This window comes from Grus americana, chromosome 4 (assembly GCF_028858705.1).
Source record: "Grus americana isolate bGruAme1 chromosome 4, bGruAme1.mat, whole genome shotgun sequence".
Lineage (NCBI taxonomy): Eukaryota > Metazoa > Chordata > Aves > Gruiformes > Gruidae > Grus > Grus americana.
Genome location: NC_072855.1, coordinates 66,743,676 through 66,770,787, shown reverse-complemented (window position 1 = coordinate 66,770,787; position 27,112 = coordinate 66,743,676). Strand labels below are relative to the sequence as shown.

General features: G+C 39.9%; 1 protein-coding gene across 3 annotated transcripts in view; it reads left to right on the top strand.

Moving 5' to 3' along the window:
* ARHGAP10 (Rho GTPase activating protein 10) overlaps nucleotides 1–27,112 on the top strand; it is a 153,605-nt gene that overhangs the window by 19,207 nt on the left and 107,286 nt on the right. For all 3 annotated transcript variants that reach the window (XM_054824710.1, XM_054824711.1, XM_054824712.1), the window contains exons 2-3: nucleotides 25,339–25,434; nucleotides 25,522–25,583. In XM_054824710.1, the coding sequence (XP_054680685.1) occupies nucleotides 25,339–25,434; nucleotides 25,522–25,583 (158 nt within the window). The remainder of the gene's footprint in view (nucleotides 1–25,338; nucleotides 25,435–25,521; nucleotides 25,584–27,112) is intronic.

The following is a 27,112-nucleotide window of genomic DNA, read 5'->3' as shown; positions in this document are numbered from 1 at the left end:
AGTCAGAAGCAGTTGTGGTTGCTTTCAATCGAGTGTGCCCATTTGCTCAATTGTCTTCGTGATTTTTTTCCTTCACTTTTCAATTTGTTTGGCAGTGGCTTCTTTTCTTTTCTAGTTCAAAAAGAGGTTTACAATTCAAGGAAAGAAGGGATTGGAACAATCTTTGGCATTTTTCTGAATTACGCATTCCTGCAGGTAGCAAGAGTCACACAAGTTGAGCAAAACAATTTTCCCTATTAATGTTTTGCTTGGAGCCATGGAATGGATTATGAAAGCCCTGCAGTTGAATGGAACTTCAAATATAGAAAACACAAATAAGAAAAAATGTGGTGAGCTTGTGACTTGCATTCTATGTAGTTTCTTCTTTCCTTTGGCATTTCCAGTTTTCTCAAACTCTTTCAAGCCTTGGACACAAAGAGAATTTGAATGTCTGTGACTGAAAGCTCTTTGAAAGCACAAAGAATGCCAAAGAAAAGCTAGGTTTGCAGCTGTCTCAAGCAGTTTCCAGCTGACAACCTGGCTCTCTCTCACCCTGTTCTGTATTACACATATCTGGCTGCTAGATTGCTTCGGTGCAGTGCCGTGCTATGAGCAGCCAGAGGTTCCTTTGGTCCAGCTGGTAGGAGGTTTGTCAAGCTTCACTGAAGAAGTGTTAATTCTAGTTTATTGAGTCATCAACCATGTTGCTGTTTCAAATAAATAGAAGATAAATTGGAACAAATGTTTGCATCTTACGCCATTTGGTTTGTTTGGCTGTATTGCAGCATATGATTTAAGTTGGATGATAGGAATTGATACTGTGGTGGTGTTTTGTCGTGTGTCGTGTCGTGTGTCCCGTGTCGTGTGTCCGTGTGTCGTCCCCCCCCCCCCCCGCCCCGTGTATTGCTAGCTCTTTTTTTTTATTTTGTTGTTTTTTTGTTTCCTTCTGTTTTCTGTGATGTTTGACCTTTTTTCTTTTTTTTTTCTTACCATGTATAAATCAAATTTCTCAGGGAAAGGGAGTTTCTTACTAGAATGTAAATACTAGATACAGAAATGAAGAAAAGATCCATGAGAGAATTAGTGCTATAAAAATGTTAGAATATTATTTATACTAGCATCAACATTTTTTCCCTGAAGATGGCTGGATATCCTGGAAAGTGCTGTAAGGTCATCTGGTTTTGCCAGATCATATCTAGCTAATCTGTGCGCTATGAAGAAGGTGAGCAGAATGGATAGGGAAGCACGTTGCCTGATGTCTAGTGAAATTTCCCTCACCTCAATTAGTTGAATCATATAAGTACTGCAGAAGAAGATACCAACATGTGTAGAAATTCCATATATAGTTTAACTGTCAAAGAAGGTATAGTGAACCAGTGACACAGCATGATATGTATGTGACAACAACTTCTTTCTCTAATTAAAAACTAATACTTAGAAAATGCTGGAGGAACTTCAGGTGCAGCTGTAAGCAAATTAAACTGTTTCCAGCTTTCATGGGTCCTAAGTTACTAAAATAAGCCTCTTAATTGCTAAGTCTTTAAAGTTTTTAATAAATATTGATTTACTAATCTCACATTTGCACAATGTGAATATGACTTGATGGGCATGCCTTCATAGGATGATGAAGAATTTGGCAGCTGGAGGATTAAACATCTGTTTAGTTGCTTGTGATCTAGGTCAGATAGGAATCTGGTGATCTGGATAATAAACCCCAAAACTGTTGGCAGTTACCACACAGTAGACCTTCACTGTAAATTACACCTTAGTGCGTTTGTCTACCATTATGTAGAAGTGAATGTTGACTTGCAGCATCATCCATTTTTGTTTGGTTGTAGTATTAAAAAGAACTTTTAAACAAAATTATGGAAAAATGTTATTGTGAAATACAGCCAGGAAATGAAACATAATTATTTGTGAAGGCACTTGCCTTATGTCCTGGTTTTTGAGTGGGATAGAGTTAATTTTCATGAGAAGCTGGGAGGGGACACAGCCAAGACAGCTGACCCAAACTAGCTAAAGGGGTATTCCATACCATATGATGTCATTCTCAGTATGTGAGGGGGAAGGGGGGGAACCTGGCCAGAGAGGAGGGGCTGCTGCTGAGGGACAGGCTGGGCATCAGGCTCTGGGGGTGAGCAAATTGCATTGTGTATCACCTGCCTTGTATATTCTAAGTACTGTGTTGTTATTTTCCTTTTCCTTTGCTGTCCTAGTAAACTGTCCTTATCCCACCCCACAAGTTTTACCTTTGTCTTCTGATTCTCCTCCCCATCCCACCAGGGGCGTGGGTAAAGAGTGACCGAGCAGCTGCTTGGTTCTTGGCTGCTGGCTGGGGCTAAACCATGACACCTTAATATGAGGTTGTTATAAGTTTGGTCTGTTTGACATTTGAAACGAATGAAGAGTAGTAAAGAGGAAACTAGGTTTTTTATATGTAATTGAAGCTATTGCTATTTTAACCTTGCTATATTGGGGAATTGGACTAGATGATCTCCAGAGGTCCTTTCCAACCCCTACCATTCTGTGATTGAGTCATCAAGGTTAAGATTTATAGTGGTTATCTACTTCTTATAATGGAAGATCTTATTTAATACTTTTTATAGTTCTGCCTGGTTGCATTGGGATTATGCCAGTGCCTGTACACTGATTTGCCTGAAAAGATTGATCCCTCAATCCTGAAAGTGCTGGGTTTTATAATATAGATGTATTTTTCAAAAGTTTTAGTTGTGTTTTTATGTATCTTTTTTCTGAAGAATAACTAATGCTCTGCTTAACATATAAACACCATAAGTTCTACCCCCTGTTTTAAAAACCAGGTATTTAAGATTCACAGGTATACTCTAGTGAAATAGCTGTACACTGTTTCATTACCAGTGTACCCGTAGCAGAAGTGGTGAGAGTGCAACTTAGTAAACTGAATAGCTGAGTATGTTAGTAATAGATTTTAGCCTGCTGATACACTAGAGGCTGAGGTACTTTCCTGTGTAATAGCTGGAGCACAGTGTGAGTCAGTGACTTTGTCAAAGTCTATACATGGGCTGGAACATAAAGCAAAGTCTCTTGAGCCCTGTTCTTCTGCTTTGTGCATGAAGCCAGCTTTCCTAATTCAATATATTTATTTCTACTTTTAAACACAATTTATGCCAAGGTACTTGAGCACTGCTAGACATGCATTGCTTTTTTTTTTTTTTTTTTTTTTTAATTTTCTCAGGGCATTTCTCTAGCTTAAAATCATTGCTCTCTGCTCCTTCAAAATTACTGCCTAACCACAGCTGTTTTGAGCTTGGGATACTCAAACCATAACATGCATATGGAAGCTAGGCAGGTAGTTTGCAGCTAGGAGTATACTGGGAGAGCTTGCCTTGTGCAGGGTGCAGATACCTTTTTGATTTGGGAGGAAGGTATGGCCCAGTGCTGTAGCAGGGCTATAGCCAGCCAAAGGACTCTCAGTCATGTGGCGCGCACACAGGACACTGATGTGCGCGGCATTTGCCAGCTGCTGAACTGCTATAAACGATGTCATGAGAGTTGTCCTTTGAGTATATCTTGCTGTGGGTTCATCACTTTAAACAACAGCAGGTTAAACTTGCTTCACGTTTGAATCCAGTTTTCCTTGCAATACTGCCGCATCAGTTTGCTCTTGTGGCTTTTAAAATAATGCGCGCAGTGGGTCGCTTCCTCCACATGCGCCGTGTGCTCTTGGTGGTCCTTTTCCCATAGGTGCAGGATTTGCACGAGCCCAGGGATGACTGTTTGCATCTTCATCCCATGTTTAGTTGCAGAGTTACATTTGCATGTGGAGGAAGTAGCAGAAACAAAGGTAGTGATGTACATTGATCAGGGATTTCAGGTATGTCTGTTGAATGCGCTATTTTGCTTAAACTAACAACTCACTGTTTGTAATACACGCTCTTTCTTGGAAAATAAATCCTGTTGGTGTTATGTGTATGTGGTTTATGTCACAAGAGTGTCTCATTTCTGTTGATGTTAAAAAAAAAAAAAGAAAAATGTATTCTTTTGGTTTTTTAAACCTATTTGCACATATCATCTCCTAACATTACTAGCAGGGTTGGGACTAATGGATACAAAGACTTTGAGATGCCTTATGAAATATTAGTTTGGGCCACTAACCAAGTAACAGCTTTTCTGCCTGTATTTTTGGCCTTTGAGGAGTGAATTCTGTGTTTCAAACTGCTTTTTTCTTTTCTTTTCTTTCACAAATTGCCCTATCGTGTTTTACCTGATCTACTTTTGGAAATACTTGGTGAACCTGGGCAAAGAGGTTTTCTTTCTGTGTATAGGCCTTTCCCCAGCTCGAATACTAGCAGTCACATGTGCAGGCGTTATCATCCTGGTTTGAACTTTGTTCTGGCTTTTGAATGTGTTAAGTGCTCCAGGATCAACAAGACAGCAGTTAATGAAAGTACAGGTCATCAGTGTTTAGTTTTGAAATGGAAACTGGCTGTGCAAGGGGAGATGTATTTCATGTTACTTCATAATGTGGGAGCTGGCTGGACTTTTGTGTGTTGCTTGCCTGCTTTCACCTGAATGAGTTGGTGGAGGAAGGGTGGGAGCTACGTGGTCTTTCATATTTTGTGGTGCAAGTGTAGTTCAAGATGCTGTTCAGTGCGTGTCTGAAATCCTTATGCAAGTAATTCTCATGTTTGGATCATGGTTAGGTGGTGTCTTCCAGTGTCATGAAAATAAAATTAAAAAAAGAAAGTTTCAATTCTTTAACCTGCAAGCACTTTGTTGGGTGGTGTGCTTATGACTGAAATATAATGCTGTGGTAGTAACATAAAGCGTAACTCATCCTGATAGTCTAGGGTGCATAATGAAGCAAAGAGATTACTGAATTGGAAAAAGTGAGGTTACTAAGTGTTCTCTGATAATCTCATTGCAGTCTTTTGAACTATGCATTGATTATTTCAATTTGGGTCAGAAAGGTCTGCTTTAAGCATGTTTATAGAATGAATAGATTACATTGTGTATCCAGCAATAAATTTTCATATATAATTAAAACTAGCCATCTGTGTATTGAGTCTGGCAGATACTTTCCAAATTTGGGCCTGTGTCCTGCCTTCATTTTTCTTTATTCTTCCCTATTCCCCTTGTATTAATTTTGAAATTTCTTCAGGTAGTCAAAACAGACAGGACTATTTTTCCATTCAGTGAAAGGCTCTGGTCCTTCCTCTACCTTTGTTGATAACTAAAAAATGCTTGTAGACATGTAAGCTAGAAGATTCAAACAAAATATCTATGTTTTAGCTATGCGTCTTACTAATTATTTCTGATATAGATGTTTTATTATTGACCAGCAAAGGTCCTCAGTACCTGTTCTCCAGCAGTCACAGGTATTTTCTCATCTTGTTCTCAGTCAACGCAAATAAGAACAAAGGTAAATAGGAGTCAGCAAGTCTGTGTAGAACTGGGGTTGTTGCATTTCTTTTAGTTGGACAATCCTGCTCTTGAAATAGCGTTGTAAAACACCTTTGTCGTAAGATGAAATGAAGTGGTCTGTGCATACTATTTTTTTTCCCCATGGAGTTTGTACCATATGGAACTACTCAAATGCATACCTCCCCCCCCCCCCTTCCCCCCCCATTTGTTTTGGCTGGTGTCAACCCTCAAAACCTTGTCTTTTGGATAGAAAGGCAGGGGATGTTACAATTTTATGCAGTCGCCATGAAACACATCTAACAGGTTTTGCAGGTTACTAGAGGTCCAGTGGACTGCAGTTGGAGAATCCCAAGCATAGGGTAGGCATACAGCTCCAAAGCTTTATCAACCGGGTGAAAACTGACCGAAAGCACCAATTCAAAAGTAAAGCAGCCTTAGTTGCTGAAGCTCATCATCATTAAAGGCTTAATGTTGTTTGTTACGTAGCTTCTGACTGATCCTGCCTGAGATTTTCGTGCCACCATGGCCTTCATCTGTGCAGGACAGTGAGAAACAATACTGCCACGCTATTGTAATTTTTTAAAAATGCAGGTAACCCTAAATCATTGTGGTACTAATAAGAGTAAGTACAAACTTACTGTGGCTATATTAGTGGCCTGGCCTGTGCTGCTGAGCCCCACTGAAGCTGAGCTGCTTCATCTGCCTCTTGTCTCCCTTCTCAGAGTCTGGAAGGTGCTACTTGTGTGACTGCTTTCCTGTCCAGCTATGAGAGGTTCTCTTTTACTTACCTGCAAACTTTCCCCAGCAGAGTATCTGAAAAAAGCAGAGGTGTCGTACATAGACAATCTGTGAAGCAGGCAAGGTGCTGTGGTCTGTAACTTTTGATGCTATTTCGTACTGGACATACTCAGAACAGCAATGGAATGGGTAGGAACAGCCTTGACCTTGAAGGAGTGCTTTTCATTGAGTTGTGTTTGTAGATTGCGTATGTATATTGCATCTTGTTCTTCTAAGTCATGGAAAAGGGCCAGTTTAAATGGGCAGAGTAGAAGACGGTAGTCTGAGTTTGACTACTGAATGTAGAGCCTAGTGCTGCTTAAGAATCCAATTTATTTTGGAATATCACGGCTGATGTGTTAAAATGGGGGTTCTTTTCCCTAGCTCGAGTAATAATTTTAGTGTAAAAGCTGGACATGAGAAGAAGCATTAGTAAATGAAGGAAGAAATGTGTTAAGGAACTTTTATTGTAGGAATTATTTTTTGGTGCTAACTAGCACTAGCAAATGAGATTAACAAGGAATTTTAAAGCAAATGTGTTAGTTGGCCATGGAATGTGTCACGTATGTTGCAGCTTTCTACAATGTTCATAAAGAGCTTTTGTTTGTGAGGAGCAGAAAAAAACCAGGAAGCTATGAACTGCTACCTTGTCTTCAATTTTATTTCTTCAGGGGAGCTAAGCATGCTTGACTTTTGAATGCATCTCTCGTTCATTCATCCTGACATAAAAATGTTGCATTAGATGATGTGACCTAGTAGGATAGTTGCTAGTACCAGTGCAGTGCATTAGGTTGTTCACTGTGGTTCTGAGGACCAGCTGTGGACCACAGCTGCCTTTGTGATCTGCCAGCAGTTCACGGACCCCAATTTGTTAGAAACTTTATGATTTACATTAGGACTAGGTCGGGAGCTCCTGTTTCCTACAGAAATCAACAGATGTCTTTTTCCATTGGCAAATGCATTCACTGAACACTTTAGAGTTTCTGGTATTTTGTTGCCTTATTTCCATATGTGGTACATTGAATGAGGCTAGCTCCTTTGTTGTCAGACTTTTTATTGATTTTTATGGGTTTTTTAGTGGACATTCTATTGATGGCATAGTCCCACACCTACAAAGCAGCAGTGCAGCACAAGTGAGATACAAAACTGGGATTCCTGACTTCTTTCTTTTGGGCTGTATTGCCTTTTGTGGCAAAAAACTCTTGTGAATAACTGAAAATGAGGTTTGAGCAAATGAAAGTATACTTGATTTGTTTTGTGATAGACTCTTCTCTTTCATCAGAAAACTACTGCCAGCTTTTCAAAAGTTTGCTGTGGGATACCTGCTTCACAATATTCTAACTGGTTTTTAAATGCATGCATGTTGAATAGCTCTCGAGCATGCTGTTGTTGCAGGACTGGACTTGACATGGTGGAGCATCCGTGTTACTGCTCTGTAACAACAATGTGTAGTTGTTGTTCCAAGTGCTTGGAAGTTTTCTCATAAAGGTGGTGCTCCAGACACACAAAGTAAACTGTTGCCAAAGCCAAAAAACGTTCTTCGCAGATTATTCCAGTTAGCTGTCTGAAACTGCGTGTGAGAAATACCAGCAGAATTTCAGGACCAGGCTTTGTCAGTTGAAGAGCGGAGTCTGCTGTGAGTTGTGGCTAGATCAAGGATACTGCATTCATTCATGGTGGAAAGAACAGACTTTTCAAGTCTGTGCTAATAGATGGTTATCTTTCATTAAGGACACCAGCTGTGAAATGTTTGCAGAGTCTCCTGGTGGATTTTTCTTTCTCTTTTTTTTGTTTTGTTTCATTTTGGTTTTGTTTTTTAACGTGGAAAGCATAGCAGGATGTCCAACCAGAATAACTGTCTATGTAGCTCTACATACAACACGTGCCTCTCATGTGCATGTATTTAAAACAAAGGTGTTCAGATTACAGTGACACTTGGAAAGGCAGGGCGGGATTAAATCCTTAGTTTGTATTCTGTGTCCCAGAAGGCCACCTTGATAGCTATTGTCTGCTGAGCAAGATTGGGCATGGTTGTGGTGAGACAGGAGACCAAAACCCGAGGGAACATTTTTATGCATGCTGTTACGATTGCTGTTTCTCTAGCTACAGAACTTGTTCAAGTAGTTGTAATGCTTTCTTTTGAGTTTTATCTTTCTGAGGGAGGAGAGGAAGAGAGTATCACTGTTTCGGTTCTGTAGGACAAGAAATGTGTTTTCCATCAGAAAAGTAACTTTTGATATTGCATCTTTTCTAATACTATGTTAGGTGCTTAAAAAGGGGGGGAAATATTGATTTGTAGCTAAAACCCGTACTGTCCTGTGACTTGACTTACCTGCGTAATCACTGCGCTGGCAGGCAGTCTGTCTTTCGCTCTCTTGCTTTCAGCTTATGGCTTTGAATATATGGAAAGTCTGTGCCTCTCTCATGTTAGCCTGAGTTGTAGGTTTTCTTTTTCCCTTGAGTGTGGGAAGGAACAGGCTACTGAAGGAGCCAAATTGAAAGGTCTAATTTAGGGAAATATGTATCTTACATTGTCCAATAACTCTGCCACTCCCATATCTGTTGAGATGTAGGGTTAATTTTAGGGTGTTCTTCACTGGTCAGATGATTCTTATCTCAGTTAATTTGTGTGTTTTGGTAGGGAACTTTAAGTATTTGTTAAAGGTTTTTGGTTTTGCAGCTGGAATCAATGTAATATGAAACTTATGAGAAATCAAGGGGTGTTAGGTTGTGTTAGGAGAGACAGAGGTTTTTTCACTTAAAAAGTCAAAGAGAAGAGAGAGAACTAAAAAACCAAAACCAAAAAACCAAACCACCACCACCCCCATCACCAGGTTCAGGTTCTTTTTAATTTTTATATGTAACTCTGTAGCAACATTAACCAGTCTTCCTATGTACCTCTACATGCTTTCAGGAATATATATCTTGCTCTGCCTTTGTGATCATTCTTGTCACTTGTGCTAATTAGAAAGCTTTAAAAAAGGAGAAAGGGGTTTCTTCTACCATCCAGGCTAATTCCTGGTTTATTTTAAATTATGTTTTACCATCTAATTTTTTTCTCCTTTAAAGAAAACACTAAAAATAAAGAAATAAAATCAATCTCCCTAAAAAAAGAGAGGCACGCAATAACTAGAGTGTCCCAGCATGGGTGTTAGGATTCAAGTCCCTGAAGTTTTTCTTAAATGTGGCTTTGCTAGGTTAGGTTTTCTGCTGTGCCTGTCTTTTGCACAGAGATCCCCATGATCCTACTGCTGTTATACCAGGGTTTCTGGATTGTAGGTTCCTGGTATGTGGTCAGTTTACCCCACTAATCCTTTTTCCTCTAGACACTTGAGAATCTGTGACTTAAAGTGACTTTGCTTTCAAAAACAAAGTGTTTATTTTATAAAGGCCTGTGATATACTGAAAAAAGTTAAAAAAACCCCAAACTAAAACAACTTCAGTGCATGTTTTTCCTTAACAGCCTATGATTATTGTATTTGCAGAGATCAGTAGTTTCCATGTAACAGTCTTGTCACCTACATTTCCGTTGCAAAAGACACAGGCTGGTCACTTGAGACTGAAAGTCTGTTGATTTGCCTGGAACCAGAGACTGGAAAGTATTTAAGCACCATCTCTTTAGTGGGATCCACAGAAAACTAATTGTTTAATTCTGGTTATTATTTTAAAGACAGTTTACAAAAGACCCCCTTTCACTGAAATCTCACAAATTGCTTTCTTGTTGATTTTGTACTCTAAATGCATAAACCGAGGTGAACCACGTGGCGGTTGGGTAAGTTGAATGATTATTTTAACTGGTAATGTTCTCTGTGGTGGGTTGTTTTTTTTTTGGTGGGTTTTTTTGGTAATGTTTGGAGAGGACAGAACAAACAGAGGACAACTACTTAGCTTTCCCTATCAGCCTGGCAAAACATAGACCTAGTCAGGCAATTACACCCCACAGTTGTCATATTTCACATTTGTTGCCTTTTTTCAATTTTTTTGTTTGTTTGGTGTCAGGGATTGTTAGTTAATTACTTTCTTCCATCATCCTGATTGTTTTCTGCTTGCTTCCAAGCTCAATATGTGAATAAATAATCTGATTTAAAAGGCATGCACATTTAAAGTTTTGTGAGCAGCCAGGACAGTTTGTACCAGTGAGTGTTAAAGCTTGAACTATTAAGTCAGTACAGCTGGAGTGCAGAACGATAGACGTGCAGTGTTTATCCTACAATCTCAAGTTGAATAATTGACATATGCTGCTGATGAATATTCAGCGCTCAGCCGGCAGTCAGACAGACCACCCTTTTATCCCCGATGCTGTCTGAGCCCAGTTGAATAATAGATTTTGTGAATTTTCCTAAGATGGCAGAGAGAAGGAATTATAAGTTCTCCTGGCTTTCATCCCCAAACCTCAGAAAGCACTGCTGTGGTATAATGCTGCAAAGTATTTTATTGTTTCCTTGATAACAAAGTAAATGCTGTATTTGAAGTACTAAAGCATGTACTGCCAGCTGTATGGCATAGAATAGTAATGATCTCTTCATATGTAATTTCAGCATGACATTTGAATTTTAGGCTATAAATTCTTCATCGTGGTAGGGCCTGGCAGTAGCTGCTTGTAGAGCCCCTTTAGACAAAGTGCTTCAGACTGGCTTAGCAATGGTGCAGTTATACTCCCTTCAATAAATGGCAGCAGCTGTTTTCCTGCTGCTCGTTATTGGCCCAGCAGCTGTGGCATCAGTTCGGTCACTGCTCTGAGCAGCACAGGAACTGGGTATTTGGGTGGGTGACATGCTGTGGTGGTTCTCTCCCTATGCAGTTTTAAAAAAGCTATTACAGCACAACTTATGTGTGGTAAGGTCTGGTGGAAGGGCAGTGAGTGCCCTTTTCCTTCAGCGGGGCGTGAGATGCTGGGCTACCAAGTGGTTTTTTCTCAGAGCCTGCCTCCCTGGCAAGCCCTGGCTACCTGGTAAATGGGCTTGCTCTGCACTGCTGAGGTTGTGATGTTAGAAAATGTTGATGACTAGTCTCCTGCTTGTTTTCAGCTCTGATTTTGGGTTTAAGAGTTTTTTCACAGTTGTCAAACCTGAGGTTGTCTTCTGGCTATTGAGAATAACCCTTAAGTGTCTTGTGGTTTTGATTTGCTAACTAGCATTTCTCCAGGCAGAGTTGTTGGTAGTGCTCTTGCATGATCCTATTGCAAGATAACTATCATAGAAGGTGTGGCATACCCTCTTTTTTTCTTTTAAGCTGATTTTAAGTGATTTGGTTTTTTTCTCCATAGAACAATTCTGTGTATGTAGGTGTACATGGTGTGTGTAACTCCCTGTGTTGTACAGATACAGTATGTTCACTGGTGAAAGCTGAAGCATTCCCTTCAGCTTGTTGCATAATTTATCATCCCTTATTTGTATTGTAGTAATCTCAGCCAACATCCTTGAAATCTAGGGTTCTTCTGTGAGTATTGTACATAAAGCAGTGTGCCCAGGTGGCCAAAAAGGCCAGCAGCATCCTGGCTTGTATGAGAAATAGTGTGACCAGCAGGACTAGGGAAGTGATCGTCCCCCTGTACTCAGCACTGGTGAGGCCACCCCTCGAGTACTGTGTTCAGTTTTGGGCCCCTCACTATAAGACAGACGTTGAGGTGCTGGAGCATGTCCGAAGAAAGGCAGCGAAGCTGATGAAGGGTCTAGAGCACAAGTCTTAATGAGGAGCGGCTGAGGGAACTGGGGTTGTTTGGCCTGGAGAAAAGGAGGCCAAGGGCAGACCTTCTTGCTCTCTACAACTGCCTGAAAGAAGGTTGTAGTGAGTTGGCTGTTAGTCTCTTCTGCCAAGTAACAAATGACAGGACAAGAGGAAATGGCCTCAAGTTGTGCCAGGGGAGGTTTAGATTGGATATTAGGAAAAATTTCTTCATAAGAAGGGTTGTCAAGCACTGGAACAGGCTGCCCAGGTTGAGTCACCATCCCTAGAGGTATTTAAAAGACATGTAGATATGGCACTTAGGGACATGGCTTAGTGGTGGAGTTGGCAGTGTTAGGTTTATAGTTGGACTCGATGATCTTAACGGTCTTTTCCAACCTAAATGATTCTGTGATTCTATACCACAAATTGTCACTGTCCAAACAGCTCCTCATTTGAGCTGTTAGGCTGGTAGAATGGATTTTTCTCATTTTGTCTTGTTTTAGAGGAGGGAACCCATGCTTAGATTTTTAATTTGACAACATTTGTGGTCATGGGTCAGCCTTAGCCTTCTGCTCCCCTTTTGTCCACTTCTTACTCACTCTGACACGTACAGTTAGTTAAACCTCTAAATATGTCTGGGCTAGCAAGGCAGTGTTGTGGATCCTTTGGCTGATGATAAGCAGGGACAGTACTTGAATAGAAAAGGTTGTTGTTGGGTCCAGGGAAGAGAGGCAAAGCAAAAACCAATACTTCCTATTTTGTAAACAATTTCTCCCAAGCTTAGTAATAACTCAACCCCAGAAATCGTAATAGAAACTTCACAAATCCAAACATTTCATAAAACTCTTTGGAAATACTGGCTCACTTTTTTCCTCAGCTTCCATCAGTGAAACTCAAACACTACTGAACCAAGTACTGAACTTCTGTACTCCTACTCTATTATATAAAGTCTTCCTCCTATCATCAAAGTGGTGAGAATAGTCACTTCCAGTGCAGGAAATACTGTAGTTTCTAAGGGAGGTTGTGAATACTTTCGCGGTATTGCTTGATTTACGCAAGAAACTGCATTATGTTCTCTCTTGTGAGAACATGTTCTGTCAGAAATGCAGAGTGCATAGTAATGCAGCTGAAACAGTTAAGTTATGGAAAAATCAAAAAAGTCTTATATAGGCTAGTACTTTCACTCAGAAACTACACACATGCTCATTTAGAAGCAAAACTAGCTTGACTTTTCTCTAAACATGAGATAGTAAATTTAAGCTAATTCTTGTGTCAAAGCATAAAGACTGTAAGTAATCTAAAAAAGAGTCTTACTGTGTTATATACTGTAAGTCTTCCTTTTGTTTGAAAACAATGAAATATGAAAGTTGCATTAGAAGACTAAACAAGTGGCTTTGTTTCCTGCTTCTAAGTTATGTTGGTATAGCTGTGTAGCATTGCAAGACGTTTCTTTCATGCCTTGTGCTCCTTATGAGGATATGGTGGTTGCTCTTGACTATCATAAATTACTTTTGCTCAATTATTTTGTTTTTTGATCATTTAGTGACCTTTGATTTGGGAATCAGTTGCCACTGATGGCCAGACTGGAAACTCATGTCAGAGAAATGTACTGAAATCCCAGAGCAGTGAGGCTTTTGCATGCTTGTGTGCTAGAAACTTTAAGGTCAAAGGTTTTTTCCTAATCAGAGTTAGTAAGTTTGACTGTGTCTCTCTCTTACGTACACAGTAATATCCTGTAATTAGTTCATTGGCCTTTTGTAAAATTTCTAATCTGAAACTGTGAGAAGGATTACGGGATTTCTTTGCACATAGAATTCAAATATTGCACAACTCTCCAGACCAGAGATGGGTGAAGTTTCTCTTTTGTCATATACTATACTACATAGTTGAATATTTAAATAAGTATTTCCTGGCAAGGTTATTGATGGCAGGAACAATACTTTATTCTTCTGCCCAGGCAAAGAAATTGCAACAATCAGAGAAGCTAGCAGGTGAAATGATGCTGGAGGATCAGGGCTTCCTCTAGTAACAACTTTAAAAAAGCAACAGTGAGAACAGTGAAAGGGGAGTGGGAGGCTCATTTTCTTTCAAGTTTCATGTATTTCAGTGCTTTCTGCTGTTTTTATTTATTTAAAGGAATCCTGTATTCAATATTACGGATGTTGACATATGTGGTGTATGTATACAGTTTTGGTCAGACCTAATTAGAAGCTTCAGTTTTAGTATGATTTAGCCAGATACAGCTCATGTGAGAGCTATCAGAAGAATTTCCTTTTGACACGCAACTGTCATGTTCCTTTACACTTAAAATCCCCATTTGACAGTTTTGGAAAAGCGTATAGTAAAACCTTTTTTTAATTTGGGCATCTAGTTTAGCTACCCACTGCTATGCTGTCCGGTGTTTTTTCTGGAAACTATATATGATATAAGTACAGCCTGTCCTCTGCACCACAGTTGCTGTCAGCTGTTTTTCTGTCAAAACTTGGATTCATTTCACTTCTGTGTCTAGCTACAGCAAAGTTATTCTTGAACTCTTCCATCTTCGGGGGCCTACTGTGGTCATCGCATCCTTCTTGATGCTGAAGATTGACCCTGGCTTGCCTACGGTGGACAAAGAAGTCTATACCTCAATAAAGGAGTTTAATGCAAATCTTGCCAGAATTCCTACTCTCTGCATTTTGAACTTGGATTTTAAGGTTTTTTGGTGTAGAAATGCACTAAATTGTCAAATATTTTCCAAAATGCACTCATACCTTTTAATAAATAAGTAAATATATGGTCCGAAGGTTCGGCATTTGGCCATTAGTTCTTGAATTATAGATCTCAGCTGCTTATTTGTCCAATTCCTCATTGTGTTTTCCTCCATCCTCTCCTGCTTGAATCCTCTTGCACTTGGGAAAATAAAACTGTACTATTTAAGGTCTTTCTCAGCCTACTGGAAGAATTTTGCTTAATTTTCATGACTCGGGAGCAGAGGAACTGATGAAAATGTAACTTTATTTTATGAACCTTTTATGGTCTTGCTGATGACAAAGTATTTGGTAGCCATTTCATATAATACTCTAATTATATGTGTGCAGGTGTGCTGAGTGTATGTTTAGATGTGCTTTGTTGTGGAGAAATCACAATATCTTACAATTTTGATTTCCTTGTTGGTTTTTTGTCTACATATGCAAAAATTCAGACAGATAGTAATTCTATACAGTGACAATGTTTTGAGATATCTGCCATTTTGAAGAAAGGAAACATTGTGAATGATGGTTGTTTTTTTTTTCCCCCCAAAGTTTTCATGTTTAATGTTGACATTTCTGCAGACTTGATATACAACTTCATAAAATATTTCAAACTGCCAGTTGATCAGCATGTGCGTTTAGAGATGATAAAAATACTTGCTCTAGTCATTCATTAGGGAGGGGTTACCAGCTCTCCTTGTGTTTTGGCTGCCCAGTTCCCATTGCTTGCTGTGGAGGAAAAGAAAGATCCTGCTGAAACTCTTTGTTGGATGTGAACTCTCTGAGATGATGTTTGTGCTCAAGGGCAGCAGATGCGGCATGTGAAAAACCTGCTGGCTGGCATGTTTGCTGTGACCTTCCCATCCCAGGCTGAGCAGCGCTCCCCCTCCAACTTTCTCAACCACATCAAGTTTCACTGACATGTGTGCTTTCTAAGATGATAGACTTCAAATAATGAAGTCGGTCCTCTTTCTTGGAAGGGGGAAATCTCTGTGCCCTGGTCAGCTCCTCCTCCTGCGTTGATGTAACAACTTTACCTGACTGCCAGGAGTGAATTTTGATGACTGAAGAAATTAGGTAGATATGTCCTGTTAGTCACTTGGATTTTGAAAAGTAAAGTGCTCTTAAGTCAGAAAGTATTTCATGTAAGATGATCTGTGAGGGGTTAATGCTTCATTGTCCGTAATCAGAGTACAGATTTGATTATGTGGGGTTGCCTCCCAGCCACGACGCTCTTATAAGTTGGAGAATATAATGGCAAAATTGAGCTTCAACCCAACAGTGAATTGGTCTTGTCTTTTGCAATGAAAGTAATATTTCAACACAATATATTCTGTTTTATGTAAACATTATAGTTATTGTGTGGGAAGTAAGTATGGGAAAGAAAGCAATACTCCAGAATTTAAACATTCAGAATGCTGATGTTGGATAAGTGTCTGTACAATAAACACATTTTTTCCTGTAAGTACTTTATTTCTTTTACAGAGTTTCCCAGTTGAGGAGAATGTTTTTAGTTATCTAGCACAATTTTTCATCCTTAAGCAGTATGGTCTTCTGATTTCTTGCTACTGAATACCCTTGCTTGTTTGCAAATTGTCCTTGAGACATCAGTAACTTCATTTAGGATATAAATGATTTGTGAAACAGGAGCACAGTCATCCTACAGAATGAGTAAAGAAACCATGAATAAATTCAAATCTGTGGTGTTTGACAAAAATTAGAATTGAGGAATACAACATCTGAAATTTCTGTTCCATCTAGTGATCAGAGTTGTCTTATGAAAGACTTAAGTCAGTTTTAAATTTCTGCTAGAAAATTCACTACTAGAAGTGTAATGTCACCTTCTGAATTCATACATCTTTACATTAATAATAGTAAAATCCTTATCTCTGAAAAGGAATGTTTTCATCTCACAATTTTAATTCAGTCACTTTTGGAAGAAAGTCCCTGGTTCTGTGCTACTTATAGAGCTGAATGTATTGTAGAAAATTATACCAGTGAAAGCTTGACGGTACTATTTTGGTATTGTGTATTCAAGCTGTTGCTTCTGGATTGCTGTAGAGTTTTCTTCTGGGAACAGATTATATAGGTAATGTTGGTGTCCATCTTGCTACCATTTGGTGCAATATGATATAGGGAAACCTTTGCAGCAAATCCTGAACTGCTAGTTTTCATCTTTGGGAACTGTGTGAATTTGGTGGAATGTTCTCAGAGTTTTCTGCATTCCAAATTTGTCTTTCTCAGTGTGTTGGGTTTGCGTGGCAAGGTTTTGGTAGCGGGGGGGGCTACAGGGGTGGCTTCTGTGAGAAGCTGCTAGAAGCTCCCCCTGTGTCTGATACAGCCAATGCCAGCCGGCTCTAAGATGGGCCCGCCGCTGGCCAAGGACAAGCCAATCAGCGCCTCTGTGATAACATATTTAAGAAGAAAAACATTTAGAGAGAGAGCTTTTGCAGCCGGAGAGAGGAGTGAGAAGATGTAAGAAACTCTGCAGACACCAAGGTCAGTGCAGATGGAGGGGGAGGAGGAGCTCCAGGCGCCGGAGCAGAGATCCCCCTGCAACCCATGGTGAAGGCCATGGTGAAGCAGGCTGTCCCCCTGCAGCCCATGGAGGAAGGATGAGGGGGTGTAGAGATTCCACCTGCAGCCCATGGAGGACCCCATGCCGGAGCAGGTGGAAGCACCTGAGGGAGGCTGTGGCCCGTGGGAAGCCCACGTTGGAGCAAGTTCCTGGCTGGACCGGTGGACCCGTGAAGAGGGGAGCCCACACTGGAGCAGGTTTGCTGTCAGGACTTGTGACCTTGTGGGGGATCCCACGCTGGAGCAGTTTGCTCCTGAAGGTCTGCACCCCGTGAGAGGGACTCCATGCTGGAGCAGGGGAACGATGAGAGGAGTCCTCCCCCTGAGGATGAAGAAGCGGCAGAAACAACGTGAGATGAACTGACCGTAACCCTCATTCCCCGTCCCCCTGTGCCACTGAGGGGGGGGAAGGTTGAAGCCGGGAGTGAAGTTGAGCCCGGGAAGATGGGAGGGGTGGGGGGAGGTGTTTTAAGATTTGATTTTATTTTCTCATTCCTCTACTCTGTTTTGCCTAGTAATAAATTAGATGAATTCCCTCTCTAAGTTCGGTCTGTTTTGCTCGTGATGATAATTAGTGGGTGATCTCTCCCTGTCCTTATCTCGACCTACAAGCGCTTCGTTATGCCTTTTCTCCCCTGTTTGGTGAATGAGGGGAGTGAGAGAGTGGCTCTGGTGGGCACCTCGCCTCCAGCCAGGGTCAACCCACCACACTCAGTTTTTGGTTTCTAATTTACTACTTTTTTTTGGTCGTCTTTGTTGTCAGAGACATGGAGGTTGTAAGGATTAGGAAAATGGTTATGATTCCTTTGAAGGCAAATTATCCTTGTGGTACTCCACAGTAACACTGCCTGACCCTTCAGCAGAGTCTTTAGGATACAGGTCTTACGTCAGGGTGGTTGCAGGAATGTTTCTCCACAGTGAATTTATTGGCAGGGTTGTAGCTTATCTTTTTCTTTCCTGAATTGTAATTTATGCTGTGTTCCTGAAGAGCGGAACTGAAAAATTTAGTCACTATCTGAGGTGGCAGAGGGATGCACTCTTTTTTTGTAAGAGCTGTAGGAGATGCTCTAGGAGAGCCTTAATCTCCACTGAGATACTCAGTGTGCTGTTTTGCCTAACGCCTGTCATGCAAAGAGGAAAATTCCCTTGGCAGGGTGCAGTAGGGCTGGCTTGCTGATTTCAAAGATCCAGCTAAAGAGGCAAATAACCAGAGCCCCAGAAGGTGTGGTACAGCCGAGAGACAATATCAGCGTGATTTGGCAGTTTGCCTGTAACCCCATAAGATGCTACTTTGTGATATTTCATATATGGTAATTAACCTGTTCATTAGTTGTTTCTTGATGTGGGGGAATGTGGAGTTTGTACCCTTGTACTTGCAAGGGTAGAAGGAGGAGAAATGAGTTAAGTCTGTTTTCACTGGTAAAAGTTGGACAGCTAGAGAAGGTAGATATGATGTGTGTTTTATGTTATTATGCTGCATGTTTTCTATAGGAGAAAACAGTGTTTGGAGGTTATGGCATCTAAAACATTTTGCATAACTATGAAAATAAGAGTTGACTGCTAAAATCTGAAAGCTTTCTTAACTTGCCTGTTTTGATCCATGTGGAGAATAGTGGCACTTAGACTATAGGATTATGCATTTGAAAGAAGGAAAATAATAAAATATGATAGAATTAACCTATAGAATAGAAATCTTGCAAAAATTGAGTGGTTCTAACTCTTAAGAAGTGAGGAGAAGGTTGGTGTATCTCTGCTATGTCATTTACATGTGGCTTGTTCAGGCTAAATAGCCTGTTTTTACTTGTCACATAATTATGCCACAATTATTGACCCCAGCATGTGCAAAAACTGGTAATAGGGAATGTCAAACACTGTGGAAGAAACATTTAAGACCAGTCAGTTCCTAACAGAGGCACTGTTCCGAAGAATGATATTAATTTCTGCAGTATTCAATTTTCTGTCTTTTTCTTAGATTGGACAATCAAACCATGCTTTTCTTTTTTGCCTTCTAGGTGTTAGCTTCCTGTTGTCATTAGTTGAGAGATTCATGACAAAATTTGTACTTTCAATGTAACAGAAGAATGACATCGATTCCTATCTGTGAAGAGTTAAAAAGAAAAATTCCAGTAGAGATTAAGATTCCTGAAACTGTTATTAATTAATTGTATTTACATAGAAATGACCTTAGGGTTGTTTGTTTTTCATTTTATTCTTGTAATTTCCTTTTTTCTGTTTGCTGAAATGCAAAGCTGCTTTTTTTTTTTAATTGGTAACAAACCCCCTTCCATGTTGAAATTTGAAAGACTTTTCCTTGCTCCTGCTGTTTGCTAGCTCTTCCTCTTTTTCATTGTATTTTGAAAATTTAAACTCATTTACGTGTGCATGTGAACTTGATCTTGAGTAACTTCACTCTGACACCAAATTTCTGAGGGTTTTTCGTAAATAATAAAACACATCATAACTTTGGTGCAATTGGTGTAGATTTGTCCCAGACATGAGCACGTGAATGTAGAGGATGTGAACTGCTGAGCAGTTGGGAGCCGGGGCTGGAAAGGTGCCTTTAGGCAAGCAGGAGTGGAACGCTGTGTCGCGAGTTGAATTAAACTGAAACGGTGAGAGGTTGCGGTTTTTCTTATTTGTATTGAAGGTGCGGGATGGTCCAAATATGCTTACACTGTATTACGCTGGGGGGGGGAAGTTGAGCTACTTGACAAGTTAGTAATGAGTTGATTTTTAATCCTTATACCTGAATTTGCTAAGCTTTCCAAAACTCGTGGGCTGCTGTGGGTAACGTGACATTGTCAAAACTGGACTCCAGAAATCTTTTGGTCTTTGAACTTGATTTCTGTTCTGGTTTTGGAGGGGAATGAATAACTTTGTATTTTAGTTTTATTGTTATTTTCTTCTGTTTTAATGATTTTTTTCAATATAGTTATCAAGTAAAAATAAGTAGTAAAAAGTTTATCTGGTTTTAGGGAGTTGGAACATGTTACTGCTCTTAAGAGTCTGCCACATGGCTTGCATCTGCTAAGTTGATAAGTAAATCCTGTTTATCCACCTTCCTAAGGTAATAACTAAATCCTGTTCATGTTCTCAGTGTCATGGATTATATTAGATTCATTGTTTACCTTGCTAAAGGGGACACAGGAGAGAAACGTGGGGTTGCTTTTGTAAGTGTTGAGATAGCACGTTTTACTCAAAACATCATACAAGTCCATATTGCAGCTCTTGGACAAACTATTTTAAATATTCTTGTTTCTCTGAAGCTACTTTGTTAGTTCTTGCAAGTGAGACTGATGCCTGGGAAGAAGAAGGGAGAGGCTGACTCTCACTCAGCTTGTCCTTGCCTGTTTCACAACGGTGTGTAGCTTGCCTGATCTTGGCCTACTGTGAGGAAAATAGCTCAAGAAGTCTAATATTAATTCTTAATGTAGTAACGTAGCTCAAAGACAAGCTTGTTAGTTAAATCTAAGCATTTGTTAACCTTTTAGCTTTTTGAGAAGAATGTTGTTGAACAAGACCAAAGCAATTTTAACCCCTGTTAAATAAAGCCTCTAGAAATATGTCATTCCTGGAGCATGTCTGTTAGGGTCAATGAGATTTGTAGTAGGAGATAAGGAATGGCGATGTAATTTCAGCTCTTCTTAGAGAATCATCATGATACAGTAAAAGTGAAACGATGTAGAAATCTGTATTTTGCTGTACAAAAATATTAACACTAATACAAAGGGCTGTTGGAAGCAGATAATTCACCTGCCATGCAAAAGAGATCTAGGGTAGCATTAGGAGGCAATATTGTCTTGCTTCATGCAAGAGTTTTAGTTTAGGTGGCTAACACTGAAGTTAGTACTGATCTTAAGGTAAAGTGAGGAATTGGAGTCTGGCGCTGTAAGCGAGGGCTGGCCACTGCCTAGCAACTAATGGTGTCGTGTTGGCTTGGCTCAGCCCAGATAAGGAATAAAAATATTTTCCTCCAAATCCAAATGGAAAAATATAGAGGCGTTTGTGCAGGGCACTGGCAGCGTGTTTGGCGCAGGATGAGCTGGCTGGAGCGCTTGTTACTGAAGTGTTTCAGAGCAGTGGGGGAGCTGGTGGCTGCTCCCATTTCTTCTGGTGTGTTTTTAAGTAGCTACATTCAAACATGAAAAAAATACACTGTAGTGATATGAACACTAACAAAGAGAGAAAATTAAAAGCCCTGCTCTCCTTATGTCCCTCCCTTCTCTTTTTGGAAATGTGTCTTTTGGTTAAAACATTTAGCAGATGCTTGGTTTCTTTTCCTATTTTAAGAAAATGTGTCTTTGAAATGATTGTGCCTTATGGGTTTGCCAGGATTACATTTTATTCAGGAAAGAGTGTTAGTGTTTGGTTGATATTTAAACACTCTGATCTTGAATGCCCTGTTCCTCCCTTTAAATGATAGCGGCAGCTTTCAACAAGCAACAACCCTATTACTGCTTCCTGTATCTTTCTATTTGGTGTTACTGTGTAGAATGTGGAGATTAAAGGGAATAAAATAATTACTTTCTGGCCTCGTAAATTCTGTGTTTTTTCAGTAGGCTACAGCATTATTCAGATAATCAGTGTAACTGGCCGTGCTGTTTGATACATACTATACCCGTGTACTGACTTATTCTAATGTATGTAGCTGGAATCTGTATATATTTATGGTCTGTTATATAGCACATACTGGTCTTGCAAGCTCTAACGCTGATGTGGAACAATATTGGGATGTAACTGTCAGTGCCAGCCAAATAATTTTGCTGTAGTAAAGGTCTTCTGACACAGGATGGAAGACAGCCAAGTTACATTTATGAAACATCTAACTTAAGCAGCAATGCTCAGCATTTAAATTGTAACACAATAGTAAGAGAGTATAGTACTTCTGATGATATCAGCATCTAGTTTATTTTTATAAAGTTTTATAAACGCTTGTAATTATGTGGACATCTGTGTATGTACTGTAGGATACGTGGAATTTATCAGGGTAAAGGCTGGAGCAGTTTCATGCTGTTTACCCCACAGTGGAAGGTTTGACTGCAGATGGTTTCAGGTGCCTCTGTGGTTTGTCAAATAGCAAGAAATCCCACACAGGGCTATGCTATCTTTTTGAGCCTAGCCATCATCCTTGTTATTTTTCATGTGCTGCAGCAGAACAAGTTCACTATTCTTGCTCTGACCTTTTGAGAAAGTTTTCTTCCATCTCTGCTTGATACTCAGGTTTGTTTCTTTTAGTTTAGCAAGAGGCAGACCAGAGGCTCTTCCCTTCCTGTGAATAGCTGGGCAAGCAGTGGTTCTGCCTGGTAAGGTGCTGGTTTTATGTTAGACCAGGGCTATTGTGGCGTAGGGAATGAAAACAGAATGTGACCTTAAATGTAAATTTAGCCAAAATAAGACAAGACTGATGGATGATATATAAACATTGGTGGATGAATCTTGTAGTTAGCATCTGCTGACTAAGCAGGATTAAAAATCTCTTTATTTTGGCAACAGGTAGGACTCTGAGCATTGCAGCAGTCTGTTGAACCAAATGACTGGAGTGTTCTTCCAGTTGGGAGGTTTATTTCTTCCCAGTTATATCTTGCACCATGTGATTGGTTTTTATTTTGCTCCAGTGACTCCTCACCTTTGAAAGTGTCAAGTTCTTAAAATCTGTCAGAAAGTCTCTTCCTATTTCATTGTCTTTTCTTCTAGTTGTTAGTTCAATAGCCAGGTATCTGTGGCTTCTCTTGGCCCATCAGTTCATTCTTCTGTGTCCCAAACCTCCAACCTCCCCCCACCCTTTGCTTTCCAAAATTTTCTGGAACAGTTCTTAAACATTTCAGAGATGATTTGTGGAAAGACATTGCAAAAATTTAATGTGTCTTCGTGGCTTCAGTACAGGAACTCTGCAAATCTAACTTTGGTATATTTAAAAGGTTACTGTTTCCAACCACCTACTCAGCCCTTCCGTCAGTAATTTCTAATCCCTTAGCAGATTCAGTAGAGAGAAATGCATGGATGTGGCTTTCTGATGCTGTGAGAAGCTTAGTGTTTTGATTCAGCCCCTTCTCAACTTGACCAAAGATGTTGGACTTTGCACTGAAAGAGTTGGGGTGTGGGCGCAGGTTCTGTCTGCTGTCACCGTCACCAAAGAGGTGGCTTTTGGTGGAGAGGTGGGATATGCAGCCATGCAGGAGGTGGTTTCATACTTCTCTAGAAAGGGTCATCAAAGCACATAGCACACTTGGGTATTTTAGTACTCTTTCAGTCTGTCAAGGGGAAAGGGGAGTGATGCGTGCATGCGGTGCTGCATGCCTTCTCTTAATGTGTACCCTGCTCAACATTATTTGAATACTTCACCTCCACAAATGAGGGAAAATGTAATAAACAATTCCTTCCTCTAGCATGGGCTAGCTCTCATATGACAGGGCTTTGGTAGGGGATTATCAGATTCAAGAAAATTAAATAAGTTTGGGAGAATGTGTGTTGTTGGACCCATTTTCCCATAAATAAACTCTTTTCAGCCTTGTGTTGTGACCTTGCTCAAAAATAAGCATAACATTAGATGTTTAAGAAACTTGTTATTTTTCATTTTTAAGCCTTTCACAGCCAGAGGAAGTTTTCTTTCGCTGTCTGCTTTATGAACAGCCTTTTATCCCACAAGATATTTGAGTTAAAATACTCATGTTTCCTTTCGCGTGGGACTTATGTTGCATCTTCCTTCAACCTTCTTACCCTCTTCCTTCAACCCTGTGCAGCATCCTGCTGCTTCATGTGTTGAAGGGTGGACGTACAGGCTTTAGAAGTAGTTGCAAAAGGGAGTTGAGTACCTGGCAGCATAGCATGACAGGAAACGGTGCTGTTACACAATAGGTGAGGAAAGGACTAATGAGAAATGGATGAAGAGAAAGGTATGTGGAATGGCAAGGAACAGAAAGTGGGTTTTTTCCATTTTAGGTTGTGTCTTACTGCTTGTAGAGTATTCGTGACTTAGCCTTTTAAGTGGTTGAACTGAACTTTCAGTGCAGCATTGTACGTCAAACTTGTACTTGACTATGACACGTGATAAAACATATGATGTGTTGGATGCAGGACCTATCATAAAGTTGTTTAACCCCCCCCCCCCCCCCCCCCCCCAAACCAAAACCTAACAAAAAACCAAACCAAGAACAACAAAAAAAGCCCAAGTTTGTAGTCTTTTAGCTTCAGTTAATATTAAAGAACAAAATGCTTAGCTGGTCCATTAAAAGAGTTGTTCTTAGCCCTTCAGAACTGCATGTGATAAGAAAAAGATTATAGATTAACTAAATATTTCAAATTGTCCTTAAACTTGGCTGACAACAAAAATGTGAGTAGAACCTTTACTACTGGGTAGGAGTGTACCAGGACATGCATCCTTTTTTTCCATTGAGCAATTCTATCCTTCCAGAACATGTGACGTTCCCAACCTGCACATGTCAGCACAACAGAAAAGTGTGTGTACACTGCTTATTTACAACTTTATAAATCTTAATAAGTGTTTATAATTATGATATTGTGACTGAATATAGAGTCTGATTGCTTCCTGAGGGATGTAAGAGTGCAGCACTGCGACCCCAAATTGTCAACAACTAATAGGTAAAAATTGGGTTGAAGAAAATGTTTTGGGAATATTACAAAACAGTTATTATAAAAAATTAATTTTAATGCTGTGCATTTAACTTTTAGCGTAGTTTAACTCCATGGAATTTCTTGTTCCAGTGCAACAATTCTTTTAAATTTGGTTTATGTTTAAGTATTTCACTAGCGGAGCTATCTATGTAAAATATATGGAAAACCCTAAGATGTATATTTGTGTTGACAAATATACTAGGTAATATAGGTTAGCAGAGCAAGACAACTGGCACAACTTACTCTGAGTGTTGTGCCTTAAACTTGTGTAGTTACAGATCTGTTTGTATGGCCTGTGCCCTAAATTGTGTAGTGAAGCATAGAGTAGGTCTAATGCTGTACACATGATCACACTTGCCTTCTACTATATAGCCTTGTGTAAAGAAATCGGTGTGACAAATTCCCAGATGAGATCAGAAGAGGGTTAGACGATATTGATGTCTTGTAATGTCCTTAGGCAGACCTGTGCTAAGAGTTTCTTGTATAAATTGATTATTCTAGGGGTAGGAGGATCTTCCAGCCTTCTTCAAATGATTCCTTAACCTTCAGTCTATGCTTTTTTTCTTTGCAGACCTTTCAGCAGCCCAGAAAAAATTTGCCCATTCTCTGAGAGACTTTAAATTTGAATTCATTGGTGATGCAGAGACAGATGATGAAAGATGCATAGGTAGGTAAGAAGTGACTGTAAGTGGCTCTATTTTGCCGTGCCGTTCTGCAACATAATTAAACTTTTTTTTCTGGTTTTGTATTACAGATGCATCACTTCATGAGTTTTCAAACTTCTTAAAAAACCTGGAAGAACAAAGAGAAATTTTGGTGAGTTGCAATAAAAATTTTAAAAAGCTGTACATGTAGCAAAGAGTAAGATGAAAGTCAGTTAAAGTTGCTTACTGCTTTGTTAACCACCAAGATGTTGATATCAGTAACTTAATAGTGAAAGCTCTTGATGTGCAGCCTCTGATCCTGACGTCTAGAGTTATAGACAGCAGCTAGTTCTCATTAAAGAAGCTGGTATGGTAAGGACAGATAACTATGACTTGATTTGAAATGGTAGTGCCCTGATAAATTATGGCTGGGGCGAATGGGAAGACCATCATAGGGTTGTTTACCATTTACAGTAAAAAGCAAGATGAAAGACTTAATACTGCAGCAGGGCAGCCAAGGTTGGGAAGTTGGCCAAATTTGGATCCAGGATCTCTGTGGCTCCAGCTTCAATGCTTTTGGGATGCAATCTGTTGGCTGGATGCAGTAGCAGACTTAAAAACCTTTTCTTTGTAGGCGAGCTTTCTGGTGGAGGGTTGTATCTGCAAACATTTAGTTGCTCTGTTGTTGTAGAAGGGAGAGTTCTTCATTCACATACCTGTGATTGCTTAGGGTTTTAGTGTAGTACAGGTCAGGTTGGCCATGCATAGGCTGTGGGCTGAGAGCTCTGCTGCTACACCTTGCTATCTTGATTTCCTAAGTCATCCAGAAGATACAGGGTTTCTTTCTGGATGGTGCCATGGTTCTCCTCTGCAGTTGCATGCCCAGCTTTTGTTTCAGAGGGGGGATTCATAGAGCAGATGATGAGTACTCAGTTTTCTTCTGAGTGTGGTCAGACCCTGCATCTAGGAAATGCTCATAGATCTGCCTAGATAGCAATTATGTTCCTCAGTATTTGCCATGTGATTATAACTTTATTGTCCTGGAAGTCAGTCACCACTTGGCATCAGTAAGAGGAAACTGAGACTAATCTGTGTTATGTGCTCCTCGCTGCCAGAAGCTGTGCCTGCAGTGTAGGAGTATGTAGATAAGTGAGAAAAGAACTTGTAAACTTTTTTTTTAACATTTCTCTCTCTGGCAGTCCTGAGCCCAATAATAGTCATGGTTCCTTCAGTGTGCTGTGTTATGCCTTGGTATGTCATTCTGATCTGCAACCACATCTGGGTCAGAATTAGAGTCTATGTGGTTCCTTGCACATTCCTGAAGAATACTGTCTTTGCAGAGTAGAGACAATTTTTCAGTATCTTGAGTTATTTTGCCAAGTTGTAGGGATTTGCTCAAGTACGTTTGAATGCTGCTTTTGTTTTTCATAATTCTGAAGTATAGTCTTTACTCTGCTTTTTCCTGCCATACATAGTTGTATTTTATTTTAATGAAGTTGCATACATCTAAGTAGTGACAGTCTTTGCGAAGTTCTTCAATGAAAAGTACTTTATAGCCTGTCATGTTATTTTCCATACTATTTTTATATCAGGTTTTTGAGAGATTTCAGCTTCAGGACTTCAGAGTTACATGGCATGTTTTGGTGATTGTATCAATAGATCTTCATCAGTGATAGATTACCAACACAGCAGATTGTGCAG